The sequence below is a fragment of the Capricornis sumatraensis genome, chromosome 3 (assembly GCF_032405125.1).
Source record: "Capricornis sumatraensis isolate serow.1 chromosome 3, serow.2, whole genome shotgun sequence".
NCBI lineage: Eukaryota > Metazoa > Chordata > Mammalia > Artiodactyla > Bovidae > Capricornis > Capricornis sumatraensis.
This window is the reverse complement of record NC_091071.1, coordinates 44,986,137-45,002,034: the sequence shown is the minus strand read 5'-3', so window position 1 is coordinate 45,002,034 and position 15,898 is coordinate 44,986,137. Positions and strand designations below refer to the sequence as shown.

General features: G+C 39.2%; 1 protein-coding gene across 1 annotated transcript in view; it reads left to right on the top strand.

Moving 5' to 3' along the window:
* HERC2 (HECT and RLD domain containing E3 ubiquitin protein ligase 2) overlaps positions 1–15,898 on the top strand; it is a 242,029-nt gene that overhangs the window by 161,589 nt on the left and 64,542 nt on the right. The window contains exons 56-64 of the mRNA XM_068968361.1: positions 3,828–3,939; positions 5,577–5,658; positions 5,765–5,908; positions 7,300–7,390; positions 7,677–7,854; positions 8,042–8,123; positions 8,202–8,373; positions 9,108–9,252; positions 10,194–10,419. Coding sequence (XP_068824462.1) covers positions 3,828–3,939; positions 5,577–5,658; positions 5,765–5,908; positions 7,300–7,390; positions 7,677–7,854; positions 8,042–8,123; positions 8,202–8,373; positions 9,108–9,252; positions 10,194–10,419 — 1,232 coding nt within the window. The remainder of the gene's footprint in view (positions 1–3,827; positions 3,940–5,576; positions 5,659–5,764; positions 5,909–7,299; positions 7,391–7,676; positions 7,855–8,041; positions 8,124–8,201; positions 8,374–9,107; positions 9,253–10,193; positions 10,420–15,898) is intronic.

Below are 15,898 nucleotides of genomic sequence, written 5' to 3'. Positions count from 1 at the left end.
GAGCCATTTAACCAGCATTCTCTCCAGTTACATCTGTAGTAGCTATATTAAGGTGATGGGTGGTAATTGCTGTAAAAGCTGTCATGGTCAACTTGGTGTACAAGAAAATTATACAGTGTCTTCTAGTTTCTGGGAAGTCCCTTCATGTATCATAACCTTGTCCTAGCTAAGGGGCTTGCATCACTCAGTGACGCTAACAGCCATGTCGTGCAGGACCTCTCAGGACAAACGGGTCATAGCAAAGATTTCTGACAAAACATGGTTCACTGGAGGAGGGAATGACAAACCCTTCCAGTATTCTTGCTTCGAGAACTGCATGAACAGTATGAAAGGCAAAAAGATCATGACAGCAGAAGATGAGCTCCCCAGGTCAGAAGGTGTCCACTATGTTGCTGGGGAAGAGCAGAAAATAACTCCAGGAAGAATGAAGAGACTGGGCTAAAGCAGAAACGACTTTCAGTTGTGGATGTGTCTGGTGGTGAAAGTAAAGTCCATGTTATAAAGAACGATATTGCATGGGAACCTGGAATGTTAGGTCCATGAATCACGGTCAGTTAGATGTGGTCAGGCAGGAGGTGGCAAGAGTGAGCATCGACATCTTAGGAATCTGTAAAATAAAATGAATGGGAATGGTCAAATTCAATTCAGGTAACCATTATACCTTCTAATATTGGCAAGAATCCCTCAGAAATGGAGTAGCCCCCATAGTAAATAAGAGTCTGAAATGCAGTACTTGGGTGCAATCTCCAAATTAATAAAATGATCTTGGTTCATTTCCAAGGCAAAACCATTCAGCATCACAGTAATCCAAGTCTGCTCCAACCACTGATGCTGAAATTGACTGGTTCTATGAAGACGTACAACACTTTCTAGAACTAACACCAAATTGGAATGCAAAATTAGGAAGTCAGGAAATACCTGGAGTAACAGGGCAAATTTGCCCTTGGACTACAAAATGAAGCAGGGCAAAAGCTAACAGTTTTGTCAAGAGAACACACTGGTCATAACAAACATCCTCTTTAACAACACAGGGAAGAATTCTGCAAGTGTTAGTCACTCAGTTGTGTCTGACTCTTTGCAACCCCATGGACTTTAACTCACCAGGCTCTTCTGTCAATCAAATTCTCCAGGCAAGAATACTGGAGTGGGTAGCCATTCCCTTCTTCAGGGGATCTTTCCAACCCGGGGATGGAACCCCGGTCTCCTGAATCGCAGGTGGATTCCTCATCATCTGAGCCACCAGGGAATGCCTACAAAATGAAGCAGGGCAAAAGCTGACAGTTTTGTCAAGAGAACATGCTGGTCATAGCAAACACCCTCTTCCAATAACAAGAGACAACTCTACGTACGGACATCACCCGATGATCGATACTGAAATCAAATGGATTCTATTCTTTACAGCCAAAGATGGAGAAGCTATATACCGTTAGCAAGATACAAGAACTGGAGCTGATTGTGCCTCAGATCATGAGTTCCTTATTGCAAAATTCAGGCTTAACCTGAAGAAAGTAGAGAAAACCACTAGACCATTCAGGTATGACCTGAATCAAATTCCTTATGATTAGACAGTGGAGGTGATGAATAGATCAAGGGATTAGATCTGGTAGACAAAGTGCCTGAAGATCTGTGGGCAGAGGTTTGTTACATTGTATAGGAGGCAGTGACCAATACCCATCTCAAAGAAAAAAATACTAGAAGGCAAAGTGGTTGTCTGAGAAGGTTTTACAAACAGCTGAGAATAGAAGAGAAGTGAAAGGCAAGCAAGAAACGGAAGTATACCCAACTGAATGCAGAGTGCCAGAGAATAGCAAACATAGATAAGAAAGCCTTCTTAAGTGAACCTTGTAAAGAAATAGAGGAAAACAGTAGAATGGGAAAGACTAGAGATCTCTTCAAGAAAATTGAAGAACCAAGGGAACATTTCATACAGGGATGGGCATGGTAAAGGACAGAAAGGGTAAGGACTTAACAGAAGCAGGAGAGATTAAGAAGAGGTGGCAAGAATGCACAACTATCCAAAAATGATCTTAATGATCCAGATAACCCTGGTGGTGTGGTTACTTACTTGGAGCTGAACATCCTGGAGTGTGAAGTCAAGTGGACCTTAGGAAGCATCACTGTAAACAAAAGTAGTGGAAGTGATTAAATTCCAGCTGAGCTATTTCAAATCCTAAAAAATGATGCTATGAAAGTGCCCATTCAATATACCCACAAATTTGGAGAACTCAGAAGTGGCACCAGGATTGGAAAAGGTCAGTTTTCATTCGAATCCCAAAGAAGGGGAGCACCAAAGAATGTTCAAACTACCATAAAGTTGCATTTCACATGCTGGCAAGGTAATGGTCAAAATCCTTCAAGCTAAGCATTAGCAGTATGTGAAACAAGAACTGGGCTGGGTTTAGAAAAGGCTGGGTTTAGAAAAGGCAGAGGACCCAGAGATCAAATTGCCAACATTCATTGGGTCATAGAGAAAGCAAGGAAATTTCAGACAAGTGTTTACTTCTGTTTCATTGACTATGCTAAAGCCTTTGACTGTGTGGATCCACAACAAACTGGAAAATTCTTAAAGAGATGGGGATATCAGACCACCTTACCTGTCTTCTGAGAAACACTTATGCAGGTCAAGAAGCAGCAGGTAGAACCAGACAGGGAACAGCAGACTGGTTCAGAATTGGAAAAGGAGTGTGACAAGGCTGTATATTGTCACCCTTCTTATTTAACTTATATGCAGAGTACATCAAGCAAAATACCGGGCTGGATGAATCACAGTTAGAATCAAGATTACCGGGACAAATGTTAGCAACTTCAGCTATGCAGAGGATACCACTCTTATGCCCAAAAGCTAAGAGGATCTAAAAAGGCTCTTAATGAAGGTGAAAGAGGAGAGTGAAAAACCTAGCTTTAAACTCAACATTCAAAAAAAAAATATCATGACATTAAGTTCCATCACTTCCTAGCAAATAGGTAGGGAAAAGTGGAAACAGTGACAGATTTTATTTTCTTGGGGCTCCAGAATCACTGCTGATGGTGAGTGAAGTCATGAATATAAAAGATAGAAGCAACAAACATAGACAGCATATTAAAGAGCAGATACATCGCTTTGCTGACAAAGGTCCGTCTATTCAAATCTATAGTTTTTCCAGTAGTCATGTACAGATGTGCAAGTTGGACCATAAAGAAGGCTGAGTGCATAAGAATTGATGCTTTCCAACTGTGGTGCTGGAAAAGATTCTTGTGAGTCCCTTGGAGTACAAGGAGATTAAACCAGTCAATCCTAAAGGAAATCAACCTTGAATATTCGTTGGAAGGATTGATGCTGAAACTGAAGCTGCAGTAGTTTGACCACCTGATCTGAAGAGCTGACTCATATGAAAAGACCCTGGTGTTGGGAGAGATTGAGGGTAGGATGAAAAGGGGATGATAGAAGATGAGATGGTTGGATGGCATCCCTGACTCAATGGATATGAGTTTGAGTAAGCTCTGGGAGATAGTAAAGGACAGGGAAGCCTTTGCAATCTGTGGGATTGCAGAGAGTCAGATAGGACTTACCAACTAAACAACAATAACAACTCCTAGAAAGATTTCCACCAGGATAAATAGCTAAAGTTAAATTCTAGTAAGGAAAGGTAGTATGTTGGTTTGTAGACATTTTGACCCTCTGTACCACTAACTTTTGTGTATACTTCGGATTTTGTTTAGTTATAGCAAAATTTTAAGTGTGTTTGATAGTAACCAGCAAACTGTGTGCTTTAGGTTGTTTCCTCTTTATTTAAAAAATTACTATGTGATTAACCTCTGTTTCTGTTTTATTTTTTTACTTTGATTAGCCTTATTAGAAGGAAGGCAGCAGGTCTGGAATCAGCAGCTACAATAAGAACCAAAGTTTTTGTGTGGGGCCTGAATGACAAGGACCAGCTGGGAGGTCTGAAGGGTTCCAAGGTGTGTGCCTGACACCCCATGCGCTCGCCACCCCACACTGTTTGGACACAGGCCCAGAATTAGCCAGGCCTCTAAAAGTTTTTATAATGATTTTCCCCTTTATGTGTGTTTTTAAAAATTTTATTTATTTTTAATTGAAGGGTTTATGATTGTTTTACAATATTGGTTTGATTTCTACCATACATTATACCTTTTATATATTGTTTTTAAAATGGACTTTTCTTAAGTAATTCTTGATATGAACTCATAGACATTATCATTTTAGGTTCTAACATGCCTCTGTCCTTGGAAAACATTTCCTTGGTGCATGTTAGGTATAGTTGCATTATTGCTGTTTTATAAACTAGAAGATACACTTCCAAAACCATTTGACAAGCGTAGAGGTGAAAATTGTAGACTATAATTATATTTTAAAGAGTAGGAACGACAACGTATGCATTTGAACTCGAGTTGAATTCACCTGTGGCCCTGAACTAAGGCAGCACAGAATAGGTTCCTCCAAGGTTTAGTGTCTGGAAACAGTTTCTTTTTGACTGAGCATCTCTGTTACTTGGGTTTCTCAGGTTGTGCTATTGGTAAGGAACCTACCTGCCAACGCAGGTGACCCAAGAGATGCAGGTTCGATCCTTGGGTCGGGAAGATCCCCTAGAGGAAGCCATAGCAGCACACTCCAGTATTCTTGCCTGAAGAATCCCACAGACAGAGGAGCTTGGCAGCTTCAGTCCATAAGGTCACAGAGAATTGAACATGACTGAAGCAACTTAGCACAGACACTACTTAGTATTTCACGAGACCTCGTTGTAAGATCCCTGTTATTTGCATTGTTGAGACACTGAAACGGAAAGTTAGAACTCATTCATTTTGAGACCATGGTTCTAGTATGATGAAAATGATCCTATATAATTCAGCAGCCTTGGGTTCCCTTTGTTTTTGAGGCCGCTGTGCTGCGTTTGGAGATGTGTGGGGCCTAGGAGCTCTGGGCACTTCTCCTGTTACAGTGAGCTGTCTAGAGGGTCCTGTGTGCACATGGGCGTTTGCACACGAAAGGCAGATGGGTGCTTCATAGTTGGGATGAAGAGCGTCCTTCTTCCGTTGACTGATACTTTATGACATATGGGCATCATAAAAGGCTTTTTCTACAGGGGCTTGAGTAATTTTAAATCACATTCATCTCTAATGGGAAATTTACGCATATATTAATAGTTTCTTAGAGAAGTCAGAATTAACAAGAATGAGAAGGACATGACTTGAAATAAAATATAGTTTACCAAATGTTTGTTTATATCTTTAAGTATGTTTTTTTTTTTTTCACCTTTTATTATGGAGATGTTCAGATGTACCTACCTGGTAGACAGAATAGAGACTTGGTCCTTTTGTCACTGTACCAGCTTCAGCAGGTGTGGATGGTCACATTTTTGTCTTTATTTTCTACATAGCCTCACCCCTACTTATTTTAAAGTAAATTCCAGTATATCATTTCATTCTTAAAATGCTTATGCATCTGTAATAGACAAGAGATTCTTTGAAGAGTGTAACCAGGTAAATTCTTTGTACTATTTAATATGATTGCTTGTAATTTTAAAAGTGTAAATAAAATTTTCTTTTTTCTTTTGCTTTTTTAAAAAATTTTGTTTTAGATAAAAGTTCCATCATTCTCTGAGACACTGTCAGCTTTGAATGTAGTACAGGTGGCTGGTGGTTCTAAAAGTTTGTTTGCAGGTATGATTATTCAAATAATATAAAAGTTTTAAATGATGTTGAAGCCTAAACATATAGTTGTTGTGTCACAAAAAGTGAGTCTCTTCCTCACTCCTGTTTCTTACAGTGACAGTGGAAGGAAAAGTATATGCCTGTGGAGAAGCCACGAATGGCCGGCTGGGGCTGGGCATCTCCAGTGGGACTGTGCCCATCCCACGACAGATCACAGCTCTCAGCAGTTACGTGGTCAAGAAGGTGGCTGTTCACTCAGGTAGAGGCCAGAATTGACGCTTGTGCTCAGACAAGCCTGCTGCTCAGGCTCTGTAATTAACTGGGGCTTTAAACAGTTTTCCCTAGAGTGTCCTTGCATTCTGTCAAGTTCTACTCATTATTAGAAGTAAAAATTGGGTAATGTAAAACTTCAGATGGTCTAGAGTTAATTATTTTTGTTACACAAGACTTTTTGGAGATCAGGGGTTATTGGTATTCTGCCATGTAGGGCGTACCCCTCCAAAGGAGGGGATTTTTAATTTTGAACTGTGGTCTCAGGTTCATAAAAGATTGCAGTAATCATGTTCTGTGCTTAAATACGTGTTATTTTTTGGAACCATAGCCTGTAAGTTTCATCAGATTTCAAGTGTCTGTAAATTCTAGCCATAAAAAAGGGTCATTTTTTAAAAAGTCTCACTGCTTCAATTCAGGAAACATATAGAGCATTATTTTAAAGCACTGTGCTTGGCTTCTGAGGAGTGAAACTGAATTAGATACAAACTGAGTTTGTATTTATACTGAATAGGGTTAGATTTAACCCCATATAACAGAAAATCTGAACAGTAGTGCCTTGAGCAAGATCATGTTTTACCATTCTCCTCTGGAAAAGTCTGGAGGTGAGGGGGAGGGACAGTGTTGCAGCTATAGTACCCGTGAGGGGTTACTGTCCATCCCCATTGCAGCTACAGGTGAGCACGTAAGCATTTCCTCAAGCCCACTCTGCCCCTTCAAAGAGTTTTTCTGGAAGCCTCACTCGTTAGTCACATCTTTGTCACTGTCCTCTCTTAGTGAAAGAGTGTGGAAAACATTGTTTTTAGCTGAGCACATTGCCTTGGATCATGTGGGCTCTGTTGGTAAGGGGGTCTTGGATCCTAGGAGCTGGTAACAGAGAGGAAACACCCTTCAGTTCTGAGCTGGGATGGATGGAGTGAACGAATGCGCCATGGTGAGGAAAGAGTGTGAGCTGATTGTTTCGGGAAGAGTGAGCATAATGCCTTTATTGCAGTTGATGGTACTTTTGCTTTAGTAATTTCATTGTTGAGATGCATTTCACAAAAGCCTGAATACCATCAACACTTGCTAATTTGTCTAATTGCAAATGAACTTAGTTTTACTTTTTCCATCTGAATTTTGATCTTTTATATATTTAATATAGCAACCCCATTAAATTTAATAATGCTAAAAATAGCATTATTTTGCTGCTTCTTCCTTTCTAGGACTTAAACTTTGTAGAAATTTTCATTTATTTTATATAATTGTCATCCTTAAATGTTGATCCCATTTACTCATTTGACAGATAATCACACGTACTGTGTGCCAAACAAGAGGTAGTTATGCTGTTATCTTTTTTTAAACCAACTTTAGCAGCCTCTATCTATGTGAATGTTGCAGGTGGACGGCACGCTACCGCTTTAACTGTCGATGGCAAAGTGTTTTCCTGGGGTGAAGGTGATGATGGCAAACTTGGACACTTCAGTAGAATGTAAGAATATTTTCTTCATTTTTGCTAATGAAAAACTGTTACTAATAATGAATGCTTAATTTTTGTAAAAAAATTGAATAGGATGGGTTATTATGCAAAAGAAACTTAAAAATACATTTAAAAAATATCTCTGAATGTGATTTGCCTCACATGTTCTAAGGTTTGATAATTAAGTCAATCTAAAGATACTGTTTTGATTAAATGTGGATCAGTGTAGATGTCCTTTTTTCCTCTTCTTTAAAGAGGCTAGATTGATGATAGGGAATATTATTTAATCTTGCTTTAGGAACTGTGACAAGCCACGGCTGATAGAGGCCCTGAAAACCAAGCGAATCCGGGATATTGCCTGTGGGAGCTCACACAGTGCAGCCCTCACTTCCAGTGGTGAACTGTACACCTGGGGTCTCGGAGAGTACGGCCGCTTGGGACATGGGGATAACACAACACAACTGAAGCCCAAAATGGTGATTATACATATTTTTGTTGCTTACAGAAAGCTTCCCATCTGCTGATTTCCAGAGAAGATAAGCTCCGAGTCTAGGACAGTTCATAAAGATATGTGCAGTATTGGCTTTCATTTTGTGGGGAAACATTTCCCTTGCTTTCTTGGTGCCTGTGCTTGATTCTGTTTTTAAATTTGTAATTGAGTAGGTGAAAGTCCTTCTTGGTCACAGAGTAATCCAAGTGGCATGTGGAAGTAGAGATGCACAGACCCTGGCTCTGACTGATGAAGGTAGGTCCTGTCTGACTCCACGTTTTGGGGGAGGAATGCTGTGAGATGCTGGCCTGATGTGTATATTTTTAAACTTAGGCTTGGTATTTTCCTGGGGTGATGGTGACTTTGGAAAATTGGGCCGGGGAGGAAGTGAAGGCTGTAACATCCCCCAGAACATCGAGAGACTTAATGGACAAGGGGTGTGCCAGATCGAATGTGGAGCACAGTTCTCCCTGGCCCTCACCAAGTCGGGTGTAGTTTGGACATGGTACGTAAATGCCTGTCACCCACCAGTGTGTCTGTTCAGGGGCTTGCATGGAGGGGGACGCCTTTATTTTCTTGCTCATCCAGGCATCTTTGTCCTTTTATTTATTTTGAGTTGGGATTAGTGACAATATTATAAGAAGAAATATCCAATTATAACTGGGTTGTTTAGAAAAGAACACTGGAGAAATTTTGGCCTAGCTTGTCTTTGTTATTTAGATGAAGTATGTGTAGGGGGTTTTTTCTGCTTTTTTTTGCCATGCAAGGAGCCTAGTGATCACATATGTGGAAAACAGATTTCTGATTTCTTAGATCCCTGAAAAAGTTCATGTGTGTTTCCAGTGAAAGATTATTAAATCAGAAAAAGGTGGAATATCCAGCGGACCATGGGTAGACAGTGTGATGGCCTTGGTCTTAGCATCATGACTCAGCGGCAGCTTGGGGAAGAATCACTGCAGAGATCTTTTAAGAGCCATTTGAGGTTGCGTGTCATGTTTTCAGTCTCTATATGAAATCTACATCAGTAACTTAAATACTGTTACACGCATTAGGGATCTTGCTAGCAGAATTAATGTATTATTTTGAATTAATGGTATACCATTTTATAATTTCTAAGACCTTGGGCATTGTGTGTGTTGTCATTGAGCTGGCTCTAGTGCTGTGGCAGTGAGTATTTTGCTGTGGGGTATTGCCAGACCATAATCATGTATTAAAATGCTCACTGTTGATTCCTTGCAGGGGGAAGGGGGACTATTTCAGACTGGGCCATGGCTCGGATGTGCATGTGCGGAAACCACAGGTAGTGGAAGGGCTGAGAGGGAAGAAGATTGTGCATGTGGCTGTTGGGGCCCTGCACTGCTTGGCGGTCACTGATGCAGGACAGGTAAGGGAGCTCGTGACAAGATCTTATGTTGATAGTGTAACTTATGACAAAATGAAGTGAGTCTTGGTACTTGGAAAACCAGAAGGGTGGGCTATATCTACTGTGTTCCTGTGTACATTTGCCTAACTGTCAGCATGAGTGAGGGCATCCAGGAAAGACTGCTGACTAATGCAGGTTATAAAGTAGTGAGCTTTCCCACTGTAATGTCTGATAGGGAAATGTATGTATTTCATTTCAGAACTGAAATTATCCTTGATAAGAGTTTGTTCCTCCACCATAAGGCTGTCCTGTGACAGGCTCATAGATAATATAATTTGAAATTCATTTATGACAGCAAATCAGCATATTGTACTTCAATCAGAATGAAATAAAAAGGAATTATACTTTCTAATTCTGGAAAGCAGAAAATTCCTTGAAAAGTGAACATATTTTTTTGGATCATTTTCTCTTTGCAAAATTAAGGAAAAAATGTTACAATATGTAGTTGAAGAGGAGAACTTCCTGCTTCTAAGAACAGTATATAGATGAATTCATTGGATTGATATTAAGTAAATGAAAGTGAAAGTTTCTCAGTCATGTCTGACTCTTTGTGACCGCATGGACTATACAGTCCATGGAATTCTCCAGGCCAGAATACTGGAGTGGGTAGCCTTTCCCTTCTCCAGGGGATCTTCCCAACCCAGGGATTGAACCCAGGTCTCCTGCATTGCAGGCAGATTCTTTACCAGCTGAGTCACAAGGGAAGCCCAAGAATACTGGAGTGGGTAGCCTATCCCTTCTCCAGCGGGTCCCTTCCTGACCCAGTAATTGAACTAGGGTCTCCTGCATTGCAGGCAGATTCTTTACCAGCTGAGCTATCTGGGAAGCACTCGGCAAGAATTTTGAAGTGAACTTAAAGAATGTTCTGAAATGTTGAAAAATTATTTTTATCCCCTTAACAGGTATATGCTTGGGGTGACAATGACCATGGCCAACAGGGCAATGGCACAACCACAGTTAATAGGAAGCCCACGCTTGTGCAAGGCTTAGAAGGCCAGAAGATCACACGAGTAGCTTGCGGGTCTTCTCACAGCGTGGCATGGACAACCGTTGATGTGGCAACACCCTCTGTTCACGAGCCTGTCCTCTTCCAGACTGCAAGAGACCCTTTAGGTGCTTCCTATTTAGGTAACCAAGATCCATGTTTTATACGATATCCTTCTGCGTAGATAGAATGTCATAGGTGGAATGTTTAATACTGCTACCAGATTAAAGTTTGTAGCACCGAGTTACCTACGTTCTGAACCATAGCCTCAGAGTCATCACGGTGCTCTGTGCTATGATTTATGCTGGAATGAAAACTGGAGGAAGTACAGTGCTGGTTCTTGTGATCAGGACAGCTCTGGCAATGCTGTGCATGTGTGCAGACCAGAGGGACTTTAAAGTTTAGGCCTTTGGTGTTTTCAACAGCTCTATTCAGAGCTGAATGCATATATGTATTCAGAAGTGAATACATGTATGAATGTAATATAATCTACATATTAAAACAATCCAACACATGTAGACTAATTTTTATCATCTTTGATATATGTGCACCTGTGAGAGCATCATCACAGTCGACATAATGAACAAATGTGTATACTACCCTTGAGTAGACCCATCCCTGCTTTCCACAACCACTGACTTCATTTCTGTCACTGTAGATCAGTTTGCCATTTTAGAGTTTTTTATTAATGGAATCATATAGTATGTACTTTTTTCTTAACCTTACTTTTTTCTCTCACCATGATTATTTTGAAATTCATCCACGTTGCATGTATCAGTATTTCATTCTTTTTTAATTGTTGGCTAGCGTTTTATGGGTATACTGCAGTTGATACATCAGTTGGCCTGTTGATGGACTTTTTTGTTGCTTCTTAACTTTGACTATACAGATAAACTTGCTCTGAACATTTGTGTATAGTCTTTATATGGACACACACACTTATGTTTATCTAGGCTAAGTATTTAGAAGAGGAATGATTGGTTGGTATGGTAGATACAAGTTTATCTTCTTAAGAACTACAAACTGTTTTGCAAAGTGGTTATTCTGTAGCTCCAGCATCTCCATATTTTTGTTTGTATTTGATGTAGTCAGTTTTTAATTTTACCCATTCTTATAGATGTATAGTGCTACATCACTGTAATTTTACTTTGCATTTTGCTAATGACTAATGATGTTGAGTGTCTTACTATGTTTTAAGTGTCTATTCATATCTTTTGCCTGTATGTAAACCTAAGTTGTTTGTTTCCTTATTGTTGAGTTTTGAACAGTCTTTATGTATTCTGTATACAAGTCTTTCATCAGATATTTAGTTTGCATAGTGTGACTTGTCTATTCATTCTCTCTTAGGTAAATTTTAAAGAGCAAAAGATTTTAATTTCGATGAAGTCTGGTTTATCCATTTTTATCTTTTATGAATCATAGTTTGCTGTTGTATTTAAATAACCTTTACCTAACTCAAGATCATAAAGATTCTTTGCCCATGTTTTTTTGTAAAAGTTCTATAGTTTTAGGTGTATGCTTGATCTTCAGTTAAAGTTCGTACATGGTGTGAGGTATGAATTGAAATTTATATTTGGTATTTGGATATCCAGTTGTTTCAGTTGCATTGGTCGAAAACACAGTATCCTTTCTGTCTTGGAAGAATTTGTACTTGTGCCAAAAAATCAGCTGTTTATGTGTGGGTCTATTTCTGGATTCTCAGATGTGTTTTGTTGATTTGTTTTTGTATTTTGATGCAAATACCACATTGTCTTGATTACTATAGCTTTATAAAAGACTGAATTCAGGCTTTGGTAATTCTTTAGCTTTGTTCTTTTTCAAATATGTTTTGGGTATTCTAGACCCTTTGCATTTCCATGTAACTTTTAGAATCATCTTGTGAGTTTTTATAAAATAACCTACTTGGGATTTTGATTACATTGACTGTAGATCAGTTTGGGGTTTGCTTCACAGTATTGAATGTTCCCACTCACAAGTATACTATTTCTCTCCATTTGTTTATGTCTTTAATATTTCTCAGCAATATTTTATAGTTTCAGTATACAGGTCTTGCATATCTTTTGTCATATTTATCCCTAAATATTTCATATTGTTCATTCTGTTATAAATGGTATTTTAAAAAATTTCTTTTGTTCCTTGGTCTTTTCTAGAAATATTCAAGTTGCTCCTTATTAGTGTGTAGAAATACATTTTTTTTTAGGACATTTGGATTACTTCCAGTTTTGGGCTGTTACAAGTAAAATCTGCTATTTTAGTATTCACATTCAGGTTTTTGAGTTAGTCTTCCATACCTTGAATACACCCCACTTGATTTTGCTACTTTTCATTTCTTTGATTTTCTCTCGTCTGTTTTCAGTGGTATTGGTTTCTGTTCTCACCTTTATGCATGCTTTATGTTTATTTTCTATTCTTTTCTACTTTCTTGAGATGAGAGCTTAGATTATTGATTTGAGACTGTCTTGTCTAGTGTAAACTTTTAGTACTATAAACTTCTGTCTCGGCACTGATTTAGTTACATCTCTCAAATTTTCATATGTTTTATTTTCTTTTTCATTCAGTTCTATATATAAATGTATGTACAATTGAGGACATAAGTAATTTTATTTTTGTATAACCTTAAACTTGCCAAACCGCTTCGTTCTTTTAATAGCATTTATCTTCTGTTTGATACCCAGCTGCATTCATATTGAAAATTAGTGACAACTACTTAGTGATTCCAGCTTGAAGTTATAACCATACAACCAGATGTTTTGAATACAAGCCAGTCTGTATGTTGGGTAAACTTAAGAACTCTTAGTATCTCTTCTTTTGCAGAAACTCTCTTTCTCTCCTGCTGTACTTTGTATGATCAAGAAGACTAAAGTCAAATGGCCAGAACTTCTCCTATAAATAATGTTTCACATACCAAATTAGTTTTCTCAGTGTATAACAAATTCTAATTTGATGGGTTTTTTTCTTACTACTTCACTTCAGTGACCTATAAATTTGTTTAAATAACAAGTACCGTTTCTGTTTTTTTTTTTTTTTTTTTTTTTGCACAATGAAAAATTAAATGATGTGTTGAATATACTACTAAAAATACTTCACCTGTCAAATATGGTCTCTGTGTTGAAAATCTATGGAATTTTTCTAGTTAACTTCCAAATCTTGCCACAATCTCTCTGTTTTAAAAAATATATATCATTTTTGAAGTAATTTGAATCAGTTCCATTCAGTCGCTCAGTCATGTCTGACTCTGCGACCCCATGAACTGCAGCACACGAGGCCTCCTACTCCCGGAGCTTACCCGAACCCATGTCCATTGAGTCGGTGATGCCATCCAACCGTCTCCTCCTCTGTCGTCCCCTTCTCCTCCTGCCCTCAATCCCTCCCAGCATCAGGGTCTTTTCAAATGAGTCAACTCTTCGCATCAGATGGCCAAAGTATTGGAGCTTCAGTCTCAACATCAGCCCTTCCACTGAACACCCAGGACTGATCTCCCTTAGGATGGACTGGTTGGATCTCCTTGTAGTCCAAGGGACTCTTAAGAGTCTTCTTCAACACTGCAGTTCAAAAGTATCAATTCTTCAGTTCTCAGCTTTCTTTAGAGTCCAACTCTCACATCCATACAGGACCACTGGAAAAACCATAGCCTTGACTAGATGGAACTTGTTGGCAAAGTAATGTCTCTGCTTTTTAATATGCTGTCTAGGTTTGGTCATAACTTTCCTTCTAAGGAGTAAGTGTCTTTTAATTTCATGGCTGCCGTCACCATCTGCAGTGATTTTGGAGCCCCCCAAAATAAAGTCTGACACTGTTTCCACTGTTTCCCCATCTATTTACTGTGAAGTGATGGGACTGGATGCCATGATCTTCGTTTTCTGAATGTTGAGCTTTAAGCCAACTTTTTCACTCTCCTCTTTCACTTTCATCAAGAGGCTCTTTAGTTCTTCACTTTCTGCCATAAGGGTAGTGTCATCTGCATATCTGAGGTTATTGATATTTCTCCCGGCAAGCTTGATTCCAGCTTGGGCTTCATCCAGCCCAGCATTACTCATGATGTACTCATGAGTAAATAAGCAGGGTGACAATATATACAGCCTTGACGTACTCCTTTTCCTATTTGGAACCAGTCTGTTGTTCCATGTCCAGTTGTAACTGTTGCTTCCTTACCTGCATACAGGTTTCTCAAGAAGCAGGTCAGGTGGTCTGGTATTCCCATCTTTCAGAATTTTCTACAGTTTATTGTGATCCACACAGTAAAAGATTTTGGCATAGTCAATAAAGCAGAAATAGATGTTTTTCTGGAACTCCCTTGCTTTTTCCATGATCCAGCAGATGTTGGCAGTTTGATCTCTGGTTCCTCTGCCTTTTCTAAAACCAGCTTAAACATCTGGAAGTTCACGGTTCACGTGTTGCTGAAGCCTGGCTTGGAGAATTTTGAGCGTTACTTTTACTAAAGCGTGTGAGATGAGTGCAATTGTGTGGTAGTTTGAGCATTCTTTGGCATTGCTTTTCTTTGGGATTGGAATGAAAACTGACTCTTTCCAGTCCTGTGGCCACTGCTGAGTTTTCCAAATGTGCTGGCATATTGAGTGCAGCACTTTCACAGCATCATCTTTCAGGATTTAAAATAGCTCAACTGAGATTCCATCACTTCCACTAGCTTTGTCTGTCGTGATGCTTTCTAAGGCCCACTTGACCTCACATTCCAGGATGTCAGGCTCTAGTTGAGTAATCACATTATTGTGATTATCTGGTTCGTGAAGATCTTTTTTGTACAGTTCTTCTGTGTACTCTTGCGACCTCTTCTTAATATCTTCTGCTTCTGTTAGGTCCATACCATCTATCCTTTATCGAGCCCATCTTTGCATGAAATGTTCCCTTGGTATCTCTAGGTCTCTTGAAGAGATCTCTAGTCTTTGCCATTCTATTGTTTTCCTCTATTTCTTTGTATTGATTGCTGAGGAAGACTTTCTTATCTCTCCTTGCTATTCTTTGGAAGTCTGCATTCAAATGGGTATTTCTTTCCTTTTCTCCTTTGCTTTTCACTTCTCTTCTTTTCATAGCTATTTGTAAAGCCTCCTCAGATAGCCATTTTGCTTTTTTGCATTTCTTTTTCTTGGGGATGGTCTTGATCCCTGTCTCCTGTACAATGTCACGAACCTCCATCCATAGTTCATCAGGCACTCTGTCTATCAGATCTGTTCCCTTAAATCTATTTCTCACTTCCACTGTATAATCATACAGGATTTGATTTAAGTCATACCTGAATGGTTTAGTGGTTTTCCCTTCTTTCTTCAGTTCAAGTCTGAATTTGACAATAAGTAGTTCATGATCTGAGCCACAGGCCGCTTCTGGTCTTGTTTTTGCTGACTGTGTAGAGCCTCTCCATCTTTGGCTGCAAAGAATATAATCAGTCTGATTTTGGTGTTGGCCATCTGGTGATGTCCATGTACAGAGTCTTCTCTTGTGTTGTTGGAAGAGAATGTTTGCTATGACCAGTTCGTTCTCTTGGCAAAACTTTATTAGCCTTTGCCCTGCTTCATTCTGTAGTCCAAGGCCAAATTTGCCCATTACTCCAGGTGTTTCTTGACTTCCTACCTTTGCATTCCAGTCCCCTATAATGAAAAGGACATCTTT